Genomic DNA, 14,974 nt, shown 5'->3' with positions numbered 1-14,974 from the left:
AGCCAGCACGGATGTAGTATGTCAGCTCATTTAACCAAACTGGGCGGTCAGCACTCTCCTCTAGTACCTTAGAACCTGGGGGGCATTGCGGTAGGGGTGGTGTGAAAAAAAGCCTGAGTGGCATTTCATGCCTCAGAAGTGGTACATGTTTATCGTCATCTTCCCATTGTTGTTGGGAATCACTTTAATAGATATGGCTTTTAAATAATGACCACTCAGAATATTTCCCTTTGCTAAGAGGGACAAGACAAGGCTGACCTCTGTCGTATTTGTTATTTACAATAGAGTTTGACCTGTTAGCCATTGCACTATCACAGTCATTTGAGGTGAAAATAAGGTACAGGGGTAAGAAAGAATAAAATGTCTGTCTGTTTACATAAATGTCAATTTTTTTATTGATTAAATTTTTTACCCTGATTGGCTTGTATTTCATGCTGACCATTAAATCACTTATTTTTCCAGCATATTGTGGTATTAGCACCTATGGTAAAATAATAGAAACACATAAATATAATTTGTTCATATAATAAATATAAATATAATAAGTTCATTAGCTGGACCACAGTAGACATTTAAAATAAAGTTATTTTCAATCCTCAGACATACCAGGCTAATAAAATTTTAATCTTTAATCTGCTCAAAGTGCAGAATGTCAGTGTAGTGGAATCCAGCTTCTGTTGTTAAGCCCCACCCCCAAAGCCCTTAAAGATGTAATTCATGTTTATGAACAAAAACACTTTTTATAAAATTCAGAACTTGTTTCCTCACCATTTGCTAGCTCTCCAGTCTGTTTGCTTGCTGGAAACTAGTTGGATGTGTTAACTAAGCCCCAGTGTCTGTAAATGAGTGAAAAGACAGACAGGCTCGCTCTGGTATGCCAGTTTTTCTCTTTCTCTCTGTCTGTCTTTCTCCGCTCATATAAAGACACCATCAACCGGAACCAAATTCCTTCTGTGTAAAACATACTTGGCCAAAATAAATCTGATTCTGATATGGACTTGTGGTTTTGGATCCCTTAAGGTGGAATGCCTTCAAATTCGGGAGACGGCTAACTGCATTAAAGGAAGTGCTTCAAAACTAAACAACTGAGTTTCTGTGATAATTCAAACAGTGAATAAAAATGTACAGACAACTTAAACCTCATTCACGTGCAAACAACAGTATTTTTTCCCCTCAAACACACCATTTCACTTTAAAAGATGCTTAAACTTGGAATGTAAACAACAAGAGAGTACTGCTACTGTCCACAATGGTAGAGGTACCCTTTAAGACAAATCTACATTTACAAAAACCTTTATAACTTTAAATGGAAATCAATGTAAAAAGATTTTACTCTGTCTCCTCCAACCATGAATGTTGAAGCCTGCTTCTTTAACCATTAGGTCACAGCTGCCCCACAAACTTGTGTCAGACACATATCTAATATTCAGAGAACACTCTGCAAAAACACATTTTTGAAGGCTTTGAAAGACAGATAAAGATAAATGTGTAAACTATATATAAATTCAAATAATTGAATTAAAATTACCATTCAGTGCACACAAAAACAAGTTTGGGGGAAAGAAAAAGAATATAAGTTTGACTTGTCTGGCACAGAGCACAGCTGTGCTTTTTACGCACCCACCTTGATGAGTGGCCACATAAGCTAAACAAATACTGCAATTCTGAATGCAAATGAAACACACAGATTTCATAATGTTAAATGGCTAGCTTTGGAAACCTGTAGTGAAGGACCTTAACTGAGTATACTAGTATATGTATATGGCAATGTTTTCCGTTTCAGCTTTAAACAATTTTTGTTATGCTTGTTTTTACGTGAATAATGACCCTTAATTGTAAGCATTGATTGTTCTTGCTTAAAATTTAAATGCCATATGTATGTATTATATTCACTTCTTTTCTTCCACAGTCTTCAAATGGAAAAAGGAACATACAGAAACCAAATACTTATGATAGAAGGATTAAAGGTTACACCCCTTTCATCTTATCCAGCTTTCATCTTTCTCTTTTTAGCATATATATATATATATATTATGGTATCCAACATTGGACTTATTGTCCTTATTTTGATGGATAAAATCCTTCACAAACCCATGTATTTTCTTTTCTGTAATCTCCCAATATGTGATGCTCTGGGAGCTACTGTTGTGGTGTCTGGTATGGTGAAAGATATTTTTAAACAAGCATCTGACAGGTATATTAGTTATATTGCTTGTGTAATTCAAGCTTACTTGGTTCATGTTCTGGGTACATCTAATCAAACTATATTAATGGCTATGGCATTTGACAGGTATGTAGCCATATGCAACCCCTTAAGATACAACAGTATAATGACCAATAAATCGGTTGCTTCCCTCACTGCATTCGCATGGGGAGTGGCAATAATCCCAACAGGAATTCTAATAAGCCTCTCAGTTAAACTCTCCCATTGCAATTCAACCATTTCTTACCCTTACTGTGACAATCCATCCCTCTTTAAACTATCTTGTGAGAATGTGATAATTAACCAAATCTATGGTTTGTCTACTACAACAATATTCTGGATTGTTTCTATATCATGCATTGCATTCACTTATATAAAGATAGCTATTCTCTGTCTAAGCAGTGACAACAGTGGACTGAAGAGGAAGGCTATGAAAACATGCACTACTCATTTGTGTGTTTATTTCATTGTTTTGGCATGTTCATTTACTTTAATTATTTTGATCATTTTTGCAGTCATTCCGCACAGAAGTCACTTTTCAAAGTAAAACATTAACATTTAGACGGTGGTTGGGGACCGCTGTTCTAGAGCATGTTTCTAGATTGTTCCCAGTAATATGGGTGATGTTAATCTCCAAAATAGTTGGATTTTAATTTTACTTCTGTTATTTGTGTTGATTTATTTCTTATAACTTCACTTTTCTGTATGCATGGCTCTCTACCTGAGCATGTGGTTGACTGCTCTCAGATAGTGTCTTCCAGTGGTGCTGTGGTAAATCAGGGATTTTAACAGTTATTCACCTATGTCTAACAATTTTCTATTCCCTCATTTCTCCATTATTACACTCTTTTCTTGTTATAGAGTGTATAACAAGAAGTGTTATGAACACTCATTGTTATGAAGGTTGCGTTGATAGTGGTGTTGCCCCCCTAAGACTCACCTCAGGGAGCATGTGATCTGAGATAAAGAATAAAGAGAGCACATGTGTTGAGCTGATGTAAACTTCACAACAAGAGGATTTATTCTTCCAACGTGAGTTTAAACTTTCAATTATCTAGCACTTATCTCAAATTCTATTCATGTTAGTCGGCCTCAGTTCAGTCCAGCACAAGCATGGCCGGAGCTTTTATAAGCTGTAATAGTCATGACTCCAAGAGCAAAGCAATATGTATCAGGTATAGTGATCAACTAACACATCTTATATTTCCTATATATTCTCTTGCCTTGTATAGAACCTCAAATAAAACACCCTTTTAAATCATGTTTTGTACTCCCAATGCATCAAACTGTTTTCATTTGATTCATGTTTGGTTTTACATTTCTACATAAAATCAATAACTGACTATAACATGTCTTAAAAGTTTTCTTTTGTTTTTGTTTCTAACATGTATAAATATTTACATTTATATATATATATATACATGCATATCATGAACCATGAAATAATATTTATCAACGCATGAATTACAAGTATTTTCTAAATGGCATCTCTTACCAAATGACTTCAAATTAGCTGCCATATACAGTATTGAATATACTGGACTCCAATAACATTTTCTGGTGATGGGAAATAACCTAAAATATGTACATCTAGTAACTATACTCAGTAAATGTCATTTTAGATGAAAACGTTTCATAGATTAATTATTTAATACTCAAAAGGTCCCTTATCCATTGACTGGTTTAGACTAACTTGTCTCACCATGTATTCCTATGCACTGCCGCTAGCATTAGAAGGTTAGCTCACACTTACTTACTACATACACGATATTTATCACAAAACCTTTTCACCTTTCACCACCTGCAACTACCTAATTAGTGACATCTTGTATTTAAAAAAAACATCATGTACACTTGATTTTCATGTTTTTACCAACCTGAGATAAAGAATAAAGAGAGCACACGTGTTGAGCTGATGTAAACTTCTCAACAAGAGGATTTATTCTTCCTCCGTGGTGCGCAGTTCTATTCTCTATCAATTGCGTATCATACGCCCCCCTTTGGCAGACATAGGTAATAGCCTTTACTCCTTTCGAGTTAACTGAAACCAATTGAATATTTATACTGAAAAGAAGATAGGTAAATAACAAAACAATATTTTGATATGTGTTTTTTTTCTTTCAGTTACTTCTGAGCCTCTACAGTGGCCTTCAGCTCTACTGCATTGCTGGGTCCGGTGTCTCCCATCTTCCTCTTGACAATAGCTCATAGATTCTCTATGCGGTTTTGGTCAGGCAGGTTTGCTGGTCAATTAAGCACAATGATACTGTGTTTAAACCAGGTATTTTTGGCAGTGTGGACAGGTGCCATGTCCTGCTGGATAATGAAATCCACATCTCCATAAAGCTTGCCAGCAAAGGGAAGCATGAAGTCCTCTAAAATTTCCTGGTAGACTGCTTTGCTGACTTTAGACTTGATGTAACACAACCTCAAGCAACTTGGATTGTGTGCCTCTCCACTCTTCCTCCAAGGACTCTGTGACCTTGATTTCCAAATGAAATGCAAAATTTACTTTCATCTGAAAACAAGACTTTGGACACTGAGCAACAGTCCAGACCTTTTTCTCTTTGGTCCAGGTAAGACACTTCTCGTGTTGTCTCTGGATCATGAGTGGCTTGACACAAGGAGTTGTAGCCCATGTCCTGGATACGTCTGTGTGTAGCGGCTCTTGAAGCATTGACTCCAGCAGCATGTAATTTAGGAACACATGAGCACATGGTGAGACCAAAACAAATATCCATAAAAAAGAACAAAAAGAAAACAGAAAGCACAGAAGAGAGACAAAATGTGACAACACTCCATTAAATTCAACGTGCCCAACCACAGAGTATGTTCAGGCAAAGCAATGAATTCCATTTTGCACAATATTCTGATTTCAATATTTATTATACTGTAAACAATCAGCTTTTATGCTTCTTAATTTGAAATATTCCCTTTGGCCTAAAATGGTGTAGCAGTTGCATTCAAGTGGATACAAATTAATGAATGAATGAATGAATAAATGCATGAATGAATGAATTAACAAATAAACAATGAACAAAAGAAACTGAAAGAAAAGGAATAATAGGCAGCATGGGCAAAACAGGAAGTGTCACTGTCAAAAAGCTCCAGGATCCTGGGTTGCAGGTCCAAACCCCACCTTGGTTCACTGTCTGTGAGGAATTTGGTTTGTTGTCCCAGTGTCTGCACTTTTTTACTCTGGGTGCTCTGGTTTCCTCCCACAATTAAAAAAACATATGTTTGCTATTCAAAATTGTCCATTGGTGTGAGTGAGTATGTGATGCCCTCTGGACTGGTGCCTTGTCCTGTGTGTGTTCCTCCCTTGCGTCCATTGATTTTAGGTAGGCTCTGGACCCACCAAGACCCTGAAGAAAATGAAGCTGTTACAGACAATGAAGGTAGATAAGGAGATATCAACCTTGCTGGCTTCACTACACATTTCAATGTATTTCAGTTGTCATTTTTTTCCTGAGTCTTAAAAATGGTGACTACAGTGTGCTTATCATATTTAATATACCATGGATTGTCTGCTATTGTTGTTTCATTGTAATCTGCACATAGAGTGAAGTGTCACATGTTATTGTAAACTACATGGTTTTGCACACTGCTTTTGGTGTCCCACGAGTAAAAGAATGTCAATAAAAGGATGGCAGGCCAGGTAGCTAATACAGTTCTTGTGGTGTAGTCATTTAACTAGACTTTTACAATATATAACTGGTATGCAATATTTTGTGGTTTGTTTATTTTATCATAATGGGAGGTACTGGAGCAACACTGGAATAAGACATGTTTTTCTTCCTGCTACCATGTTAAACTGTTACCTTTACTTACATTTCTAAATATTTTCTAAGTACAATGTCCTTTTTAGTTTTAAAATTTAATTAGATTTTATGCTGATTCTATATGGAAAACCTAACATTTAATAGCCCTCTTTTAAATATGGAGGGACTTGTTGTCTCTGAGCATTATATTTATCCTACATTTCTATTTTTCCTGGTTGTTTATGTGGTCATTATGGTGTCTAACATTGGAATCATTCTGCTAATAACAATGAAAAGTGGTCTACATGAACCTATGTATTTTCTCTTCTGTAACCTTCCCTTTAATGATGTGTTTGGAAACACCATTATTGTCCCTCGGTTAATGATGGACCTTTTTCAGCCAGTGTCTGAACGTTACATCAGTTATATAGATTGTGTTACGCAAGCTTTCTGCTACCACACATACGCTGCTGCTTCTCATACTATTCTCATGGTTATGGCCTTTGACAGATATGTTGCCATTTGTAATCCATTGCGCTATACAACTATAATGACTATGAAAATGGTGACCAAACTGACAGCATCTGCTTGGGGTGTGGCCCTGGTCTGTGTGAGTATACTATTAGCTCTTACAATAAGACTGAATCACTGTGGAACACGAATAGCAAATCCGTTCTGTGATAATGCTTCACTCTTCAAACTGTCATGTCAGAATCCGTATATTAATAACATATATGGGCTTGTGTATACAGCACTTTTACTTGGCTCTTCTATGGGGTGCATTGTAATTACATATGCCAAAATAGCAGCTGTCTGCCTCACTACTAAAAACAAATCTCTGAACAGCAAGGCTGTGAAAACCTGCAGCACACACTTGACTGTCTATTTGATTATGTGGATATCTGGTTTTACTATGATCATACTCCATCGTTTCTCTGGTGTTGAAGACTATAGGAAAGGGGCGGCGCTGTTGTTCCATGTTGGCCCAGGAATTCTCAACCCTGTCATATATGTCTTGCAAACTACTGAGATACGACATGCTGTTTTAAAAATTCTACCCTCAAAAATATGGCACTGTGATGAGGATTTTAAAGGACCCCTTTCACCATCTTTATAATGCATCATACTATACTTTGTGTTGGAAATGTTTGTGTCGTTTAAGCTTTCTAAATTAAACCCTTAGCCCCACCTAAAGGTGAAAAATAAGTTGTACATAAGATTGATTGGATTTGTTGGAAATGTTTTCAAGTACTAATATAACAAATAATAGTTTCACATATATAACTACAGTTTGTGTGTGTTTAAGTCTATATATCACAGACCATTGCAATGTTTTAGGTTACACCAAACTGGATTTGTCTTTTATATTCATACACAGGAAGGTTTTACTGTTTACACCTGAGTCATTATTTCACTAATGACAGAATATTTTACTAGCTTGTATTTTGAGTTGACATCTTTTAAAATCTTTTCTTGTACTGTCATAAAATATTGGCATGTACTTTAATATTGTTGCATGAAGACATTAAATAACATGAAAACCAATCATTTGGAAATGTTTTTTTTTTTTTTTTTTAGCAAGACACAAGGCAAAAAAAAGTAATGAAAAGCAAGAAGCAAGACACAAATAATGACCAACAGTTTGAAATATTTTTTCAAGGTTCTAAGTTGATACTTCATCTTACAGCCTACCTTTGTTTGAAGGTTACAGTGGAGGCCAATAAGGCTTGCTTGTCAAAAAATTACGTCTTGATTAAAAATTTGAGAGACGGTATTCTCTTGACCCGAAAATTTTCAGGTTTATCCCCTTTAATATCTGTCAGAATCAAGATTATATACATGCAAATTGATACGAATGTGAATTATCTTTCCTTAAATCAAAAACTGAAAAAACGAATATTATGGCAATATATGGCATCATTACATTTTCAAACTGCACTTTTCAACCTGAATTTATTTTGTCTGAAGCAGTTGAAGTAGAGACCGTACCTCAATCTCCAGACTCTGAAACGTATTGTCAAAGGTTGTGTATTAAGACTAAGCTGTTGCAAAGCATTAAATGCAAAGCAGCTAACTGCAAGGTGAATATCTGTTTACTCTTTGTTAGGTTGTGTGACAGACAGAAATAGCTATACATACAAGTTTATACAGACTTTTTAAAAATGTAGTTTAAACTGGATGCTGAACATCAATTTTCAGATTTCTCTCTTCCTCTTCTTCTTTCTCTCTCTCTGTTTGTGTGTTTCATATTTTTCATTTAAATGGGGCCAATCTCAGGCACCTAGCTGGTAAGTGCAATATTAGAATAATAATAATAAGAGACAGCCCTAGTGCTACATTGCCCTGTGTACCTGTAAGAAAGTGGAGTTTTGTGCAGGTATTTACTGGAAATAGGCACTTAGGCAATAGGCATCTTCAAGTCAGTTTATAGTATTTTAATAAAAAGTAGTACATTTTTGCAGCATTAGTGTGGTAGTAATAACACAAAACTTTTATATAATCACTGGGCACAAGGCAGGAACACACCTTGAAGGGGGTGCCAGACCTTCATAGGGCGACACACACTCACACATTAACTCACACCTATGGATACTTTTGAGTCACCAGTCCACCTACTAGTGTGTGTTTTTTGGACCGCGGGAGGAAACCGGAGCACCCGGAGGAAACCCACACGAACACGGGAAGAACACACCAAACTCACAGACAATCACACAGAGCAGGACTTGAACCCACAACCTCCAAGTCCATGGAGCTGTGTGACGGCAACACTGTCTGCTGCACCACCATGCCATCATAATAATAATAATATAGAACCAGTATAAATCTTCTCAGATGTTGAGCTTGTATTACTAAGTCCCTTTTAACTAAGTGGCATAAATAAAGCCTATTCTAATGTATCTGCTACCTTTCCCTTTGTGCTGTAATATGGATTTTTGGTAGTTTAAACTTTTATAAGTGTTCTGTTGTGGACGCTACTGTTCAGCCATGTCTCAGTCAGAATCAAATATATTTCTGGTCATTCAATCCTTTCTCTCTTCCATCCTTAAAGCATTTTCCTGATCCTTGATATATTTCTCCAGAAGACTTTGGGGACAAACTTATGATCTAAATCACTATAGTATTTGAATCTGAATTATGAATATTTAAAATGGGTTAATATATTTGTTCAAATAATGTTTTATATTTGAATTATATAACATTTGATTAACTAGGAACTTGAGACGGTGTGAAATATTCAGATATAAAATTTAATTTAAACCCATAAATTCAAGTCTTAAAAATTCAGATCTCAAAAAATACTAGGCCTGAGGTTAAACATCTGGGATTCTCAAGAAGTAATCTGACGTCAGAATCTGAGAAATAATCAATTTTCCCACTTGTATATTCATTCATTCATTATCTGTAACCGCTTATCCAGTTCAGGGTCGCGGTGGGTCCAGAGCCTACCTGGAATCATTGGGCGCAAGGCAGGAACACACCCTTGAGGCGGCGCCAGTCCTTCACAGAGCAACATAGACACACACACACTCACACATTTACACACTTTTGAGTTGCCAATCCACCTACCAACGTGTGTTTTTGGACTGTGGGAGGAAACCGAACACCTGGAGGAAACCCATGCGGACACGGGGAGAACACATCAACTCCTCACAGACAGTCACCCGGAGCGGGAATCGAACCCACAACCTCCAGGTCCCCGGAGCTGTGTGACTGCGACACCACCTGCTGAGCCACCGTGCAGCCCCCACTTATATATTACATCCAAATAACTGGCCAAGCCATAATTCCCATTGGTAAAATCAGGATTCTAAATGGCACACAAATTTACGAGATGTGACACATATTGTGACCTTTTACGTCTTCCCCTGGAGAAAATGGCAAATATGTATGTGATTTTTCTCAATATGTGTTTTCTGTACAGAAAAATGATCAGATATTTACTAAGATTTTAGTTACTATTTAATCATAAATGCATTTTTAGGGATTTTTCTTTTTCATTCAGTGGGTAGATCTATAGCCAAGCAACTGAATAAACCACCTGGTATATACAAACCGGATATACAAAAAAGTAGGGACACTAAACAAATTCTGAATAAAAACTGAATGCAATGATGTGGAGATGGCAAATGTCAATAATTTGTTCATAATAGAACATAGATGACAGTTTTTAGTTACTATTTAATCATAAATGCATTTTTAGGGAATTTTTTTTTTGTTCAGTTGGTAAATCTATAGCCAAGCAACTGAATTAACCATCTGGTATATACAACCTTTCAACATTAGTCTTTTACTGGAGGCTCAGACAAAAATATGTTGAATGTGCTTGAGATAATTTATAATAATTCCTTATTTATATGAGGATGTATTTTCACTTTGATATTTTTAAAAAACACTGCCAGCTCATCTCTCCCTTTAGCCCTCACCAACACACCCTCACTGTGACTTGCAAAATGATTTAAAATTATATAATGAAAAAGTATCAATAAATTATATAATGAGCCTATCTGGGTGTGTCAGAGCACGGAAAATTCATAAAAACCTCAAAACAAGGTATTGAAACACTAAACTAATTGTAATGCCCCCATATTGGTACACATTCCAACCAAAATGCTTTACTGTAATGACACTCCATCCAAAGTCCCATGAGCTCTTTAGAGTCCGTAAATAAAAGGCCGTCTGTCCTGGCAGTTGTTGTTTTGCTCCAAACATTAAGTTCCTTAGTAAATAAAAAGAAATCGGAATAACAGTGCTGGGGTATGCTAATGTTATTTTTTTGACAGATTAGTTAGTCAAGGAGAAAATGTGTGTATTTTAAACATGAAAATGATTATTAATTTAGCAAAATATCTTCTATTTCAATGTTGCAGTGTCAATGGAGAAAATGGAAAAGCAGAAGTGACAACACATATAAATGTATCTGTTAACTGAAAAATATTTAAAGAAAGACTTACAATATCTGCCAATACTTTTGTGTTGACAGTGTTTGTAGTTTTTTTTTTCTTTTTTGTCTTATTTCATCAACTGCTTTATTCATTTTAAATGGAAAACCTGACATATAATAGCCCTGTTTTGCAGCTGGAGGGACTGGTTGTCTCTGAACCTTACATTTATCCTACATTTCTTTTCTTACTGTTTGTTTATGCATTCATTGTAATATCAAACACTGGAATCCTCCTGCTAATAATAATGGAAAGAAGTTTACATGAACCTATGTACCTTCTCTTCTGTAACCTTCCTTTTAATGATGTGTTTGGAAACTCTGTTGTTGTCCCTCGATTTATGATTGACATATTGAAGCCAGACTCAGAGCGTTACATTAGTTATGTAGATTGTGTTACCCAAGCTTTTGGTTATCATTTGTTCACTTGTGCTACTAACTACATACTCATTGTTATGGCCTTTGACCGGTATGTTGCCATTTGTAATCCACTGAACTACACAACTATTATGACTACTAAGATGGTGGCTAAACTAACTGCATCAGCCTGGGGTGTGCCACTGCTGCTCGTTTGTATTTTGTTAAGTCTCACACTAAGGCTGAATCGCTGTGGAACATTCATAGCAAACCCATTCTGTGATAATGTATCACTCTACAAACTCTCATGTGAAAGTTCTGAAATTAATAACATTTATGGCCTTGTGTACACCGCAGCTGTAGCTGGCTGTTCCATTGCAATTATTGGACTTACTTATTCAAAAATAGCAGCTGTTTGTTTCTTCAGCAAAAATAAATCTGTGAACAGCAAAGCTTTGAAAACCTGTAGCACACACTTGACTGTTTATATGATCATGGGGTCATGTGGGTGTTCTATGTTCATTCTCCATCGTTTCTCTGGTGTTGCAGAGTACAGAAAAACAGCAGCCCTTCTCTTCCATATTGTCCCAGGCATTCTGAATCCTCTCATATATGCTCTGCAGTGTACTGAAATCAGACATGTTATATTAAAGATCTTACATTCAGAAAAGCTGATGCCAAGATAAAAATTTCCATGTTACATCAAGGATTCTCAAGTAATTTTTTTCTAATTTTAACTGTTTATAGGCGACAGTCCTGGTTGTGCTGTCAAGGTGTAACCTGTAAACAGTGGACAATAACAGTTTGGTGAGAGAATACTTTAGTTTAATTTTTTTTAATGTACTGAAATTGTTACTTCAATTTAATTATCTTTTTCAGTAAAATGTTTGGCTCATAATTTTAATATTTATTTATTTAAATTATTTGTTTATAATATTAAATACATTTTGCACACTGTTAGCTGTAAAATGTGTCAACCCTCTTGTCCAAAATGTGCTCATACACTAGAGTGGATTTTTTTGTGAAGGTCTCTATGCCAGTAGCATGTTACTGTAGTATAATGAGATGAGTGTGCTTTATCTCATAAAAAAATTTGACTTTTTGTGACTTTAATATTAGGAATTTTGACTGGTCACCATCAGGGACATCTCCACTTTCCTCAACCAAGATTGAATTCAAAGATCAACCTATGCCTTCTGTAAAACTGCTTAATCAAAAGCCTTTCAAACCATGGAATTAAACCTTAATTCCCATTGTTTATAAACTCAAGTTGCATATGGGATATGGCTGTGTAAAATTAATTCCAGTTGGACAATCAAGAGGGAATTATAATTATATGTTTATATCATTTTAATCACCAACCATCAGCATTTTCACATAGCAGCTATCTGTATCTGCTAAGATACTATTTGAGTGTTATTTTGTTATGAATTCTGTAAAACATGATTTTGTCTGAATTATTTTATTTTGTGTTAACATATCTTTTATATTGCATCTTAATTAATCTCTCTAAAATGTAATCAACTCAATCAATCAAACTTTTATTTATATAGCATTTTTTACAACTGATGTTGTCACAAATCAGCTTTACAGAATTTGTATCAGAATGAGTAGCAATACAAATCAGAAAGCCCCATGCAAGCAAGCCAAAGGCGACAGTGGCAAGGAAAAACTCCTTTGAGGCTGGAGGAAGAAACCTTGGGAGGAACCAAGACTCACAAGGGAGACTCATCCTCCTCTGATCAAAATACTGATAGAAATGAACAGTATCACCAGTCAAGTCTGTCATTATACTATAGTGTACTAATTAGAGTACTGCTGTAAGTGTGATTTAAGTAATGGGGATTAATGCAATAACAGTAATAATTATATTAATGGTGATAATCTGTGTCAATCTGGGTCCACAATAGTTGGAAGATTCCAATTCCATTTCTTCCTCAGTGTAATTGATGATTGTGTGGTGAGTGGTCCGAGGTTGGCAGCAGTAGATGGAGGTGAAAATTTATTAAGGAGGGTGATCTTATTTGTAGGTTGGCTAGTTATGTTAATTAATGTACATCATTTCAAAGGAAGTGAAGTTGCAACCATGTTTTTGGTTAATATATAAAAATTTTTGTAAATTACACATAATCCACCAACTTTGTCTGTTAATCTGGGGCTGTGTATATATTTATAGCCTGTAGGAGTGGCTTGGTTTAGTGCTAAATATTCATAATTTCTGACCCAGGTTTCACTAAGACATATACCATCAAATCTCTAATCGATTATAATTTCATTCATAATGACTACTTCTTAGTTAAAGAAGTGGGTAATGCTTATGTCACTATTACCCTGACCAATCACAAGGCTGCCATGACTCCTCTCTGAGTCAAAGAGAGTGCTGAGCTAAAGCTTAGGAGCCATTAGTAAACGAGCTAACTTTCCAGTTATTCACCAAGCTACGGGGAGTAGACATAAACAGAGCAAACAGAACACAAAACAGAACAGAATGAATTACGTCTGAGTACAGCAGTGGTAACAGCAACATTCGGTAGGGGTGTTTAACAGCGTAGATATCAGCCACACTTGGCAGGCAAGCAGAGCAGAGTAACAGTGGGGAAGGCAGGCCCGCTCGGTTGAAAGTACAGCGGAGATAGCGGCCACACTGGGCTGGCATGAACAGCAAAGTAGCAGCGGGGATAAAAGCCACACTCTGTCGGCAATACAGCAGTGTAGCAGTGGTAAAAAGCCCCAATTTGGAGAAGGTATTCAGTTTGTACTTACAATACTGTTATCATATATATATATATATATATATATATATATATATATATATATATATATACACACACACACAAGCCAGATTCCAAAAAATTTGGGACACTAAACAAATTGTGAATAAAAACTGAATGCAATGATGTGGAGGTGCCAACATCTAATATTTTATTCAGAATAGAACACAAATCACAGATCAAAAGTTTAAACTGAGAGAATCATTTTATCATTTTAAGGGAAAAATATATTGTTTCAAAATTTCATGGCATCAACAAATCCCAAAAATGTTGGGACAAGGCCATTTTTTACCACTGTGTGGCATCCCCCCTCCTTCTTACAACACTCAACAGACGTCTGGGGACAGAGGAGACCAGTTTCTTAAGTTTAGAAATAGGAATGCTCTCCCATTCATGTCTAATACAGGCCTCTAACTGTTCAATCGTCTTGGGCCTTCTTTGTGGCACCTTCCTCTTTATGATGCGCCAAATGTTCTCTATAGGTGAAAGATCTGGACTGCAGGCTGGCCATTTCAGTACCCTGATCCTTCTCCTACGTAGCCATGATGTTGTGATTGTTGCAGAATGTGGTCTGGCATTATCTTGTTGAAAAATGCAGGGTCTTCCCTGAAAGAGATGACGTCTAGATGGGAGCATTTATGCATTAATGGTGCCTTTCCAGACATGCAAGCTGCCCATGCCACAAGCACTCATGCAAACCCATACCATCAGTGATGCAGGCTTCTGAACGGAGCGTTGATAACAACTTGGGTTATCCTTGTCCTCTCTGGTCCGGATGACATGGCGTCCCAGTGTTCCATTGAGAACTTCAAATCGTGACTCATCTGACCACTTTTTGGAAGTATTCCTGAGCCCATTCTGTTATTTCCTTGACAGTGGCATTCCTGTTTGAGGTGCAGTGACTTTTAAGGGCCCGGAGATCACAAGCATCCTGTAGAGTTTT

General features: G+C 36.3%; 3 protein-coding genes across 3 annotated transcripts; all 3 read left to right on the top strand.

The window, feature by feature from the left end:
* The first annotated feature begins 1,916 nt into the window (after nt 1–1,916).
* LOC136668047 (olfactory receptor 52N2-like) lies at nt 1,917–4,582 on the top strand. Its single transcript, XM_066645291.1, has 3 exons — nt 1,917–2,678; nt 4,328–4,379; nt 4,485–4,582. Exons 1-3 carry the CDS (start codon nt 1,917–1,919, stop codon nt 4,580–4,582), a joined length of 912 nt encoding a protein of 303 aa, XP_066501388.1.
* A 1,524-nt stretch (nt 4,583–6,106) lies between these two features.
* LOC136668045 (olfactory receptor 52D1-like) lies at nt 6,107–7,081 on the top strand. Its single transcript, XM_066645290.1, has 2 exons — nt 6,107–6,488; nt 6,591–7,081. The coding sequence occupies exons 1-2, from the start codon at nt 6,107–6,109 to the stop codon at nt 7,079–7,081; spliced, it is 873 nt and encodes a 290-aa protein (XP_066501387.1).
* Nucleotides 7,082–11,004: 3,923 nt separating this feature from the next.
* Nucleotides 11,005–11,946, top strand: LOC136668044 (olfactory receptor 4E1-like). The gene is made up of 2 exons (XM_066645289.1): nt 11,005–11,372; nt 11,490–11,946. The coding sequence occupies exons 1-2, from the start codon at nt 11,005–11,007 to the stop codon at nt 11,944–11,946; spliced, it is 825 nt and encodes a 274-aa protein (XP_066501386.1).
* Nucleotides 11,947–14,974: the final 3,028 nt, after the last annotated feature.

This window comes from Hoplias malabaricus, chromosome 15, assembly GCF_029633855.1.
Source record: "Hoplias malabaricus isolate fHopMal1 chromosome 15, fHopMal1.hap1, whole genome shotgun sequence".
NCBI classification, from domain to species: domain Eukaryota; kingdom Metazoa; phylum Chordata; class Actinopteri; order Characiformes; family Erythrinidae; genus Hoplias; species Hoplias malabaricus.
The sequence above is the reverse complement of the archived record's forward strand: the minus strand, read 5'-3'. Positions and strand labels throughout refer to the sequence as shown.

What these genes read in the sequence shown, in the direction of transcription:
- LOC136668047 (XM_066645291.1), top strand. Translation starts at nt 1,917, where the DNA reads ATGGAAAAAGGAACATACAGAAACCAAATACTTATGATAGAAGGATTA. An exon ending in GTGTTTATTTCATTGTTTTG is followed by an intron (nt 2,679 to 4,327) that starts GCATGTTCATTT and finishes TTTTTCTTTCAG; the next exon opens with TTACTTCTGAGCCTCTACAG. An exon ending in CTACTGCATTGCTGGGTCCG is followed by an intron (nt 4,380 to 4,484) that starts GTGTCTCCCATC and finishes TGTTTAAACCAG; the next exon opens with GTATTTTTGGCAGTGTGGAC.
- LOC136668045 (XM_066645290.1), top strand. Translation starts at nt 6,107, where the DNA reads ATGGAAAACCTAACATTTAATAGCCCTCTTTTAAATATGGAGGGACTT. An exon ending in TGACAGATATGTTGCCATTT is followed by an intron (nt 6,489 to 6,590) that starts GTAATCCATTGC and finishes GTATACTATTAG; the next exon opens with CTCTTACAATAAGACTGAAT.
- LOC136668044 (XM_066645289.1), top strand. Translation starts at nt 11,005, where the DNA reads ATGGAAAACCTGACATATAATAGCCCTGTTTTGCAGCTGGAGGGACTG. An exon ending in ATTGTTATGGCCTTTGACCG is followed by an intron (nt 11,373 to 11,489) that starts GTATGTTGCCAT and finishes TATTTTGTTAAG; the next exon opens with TCTCACACTAAGGCTGAATC.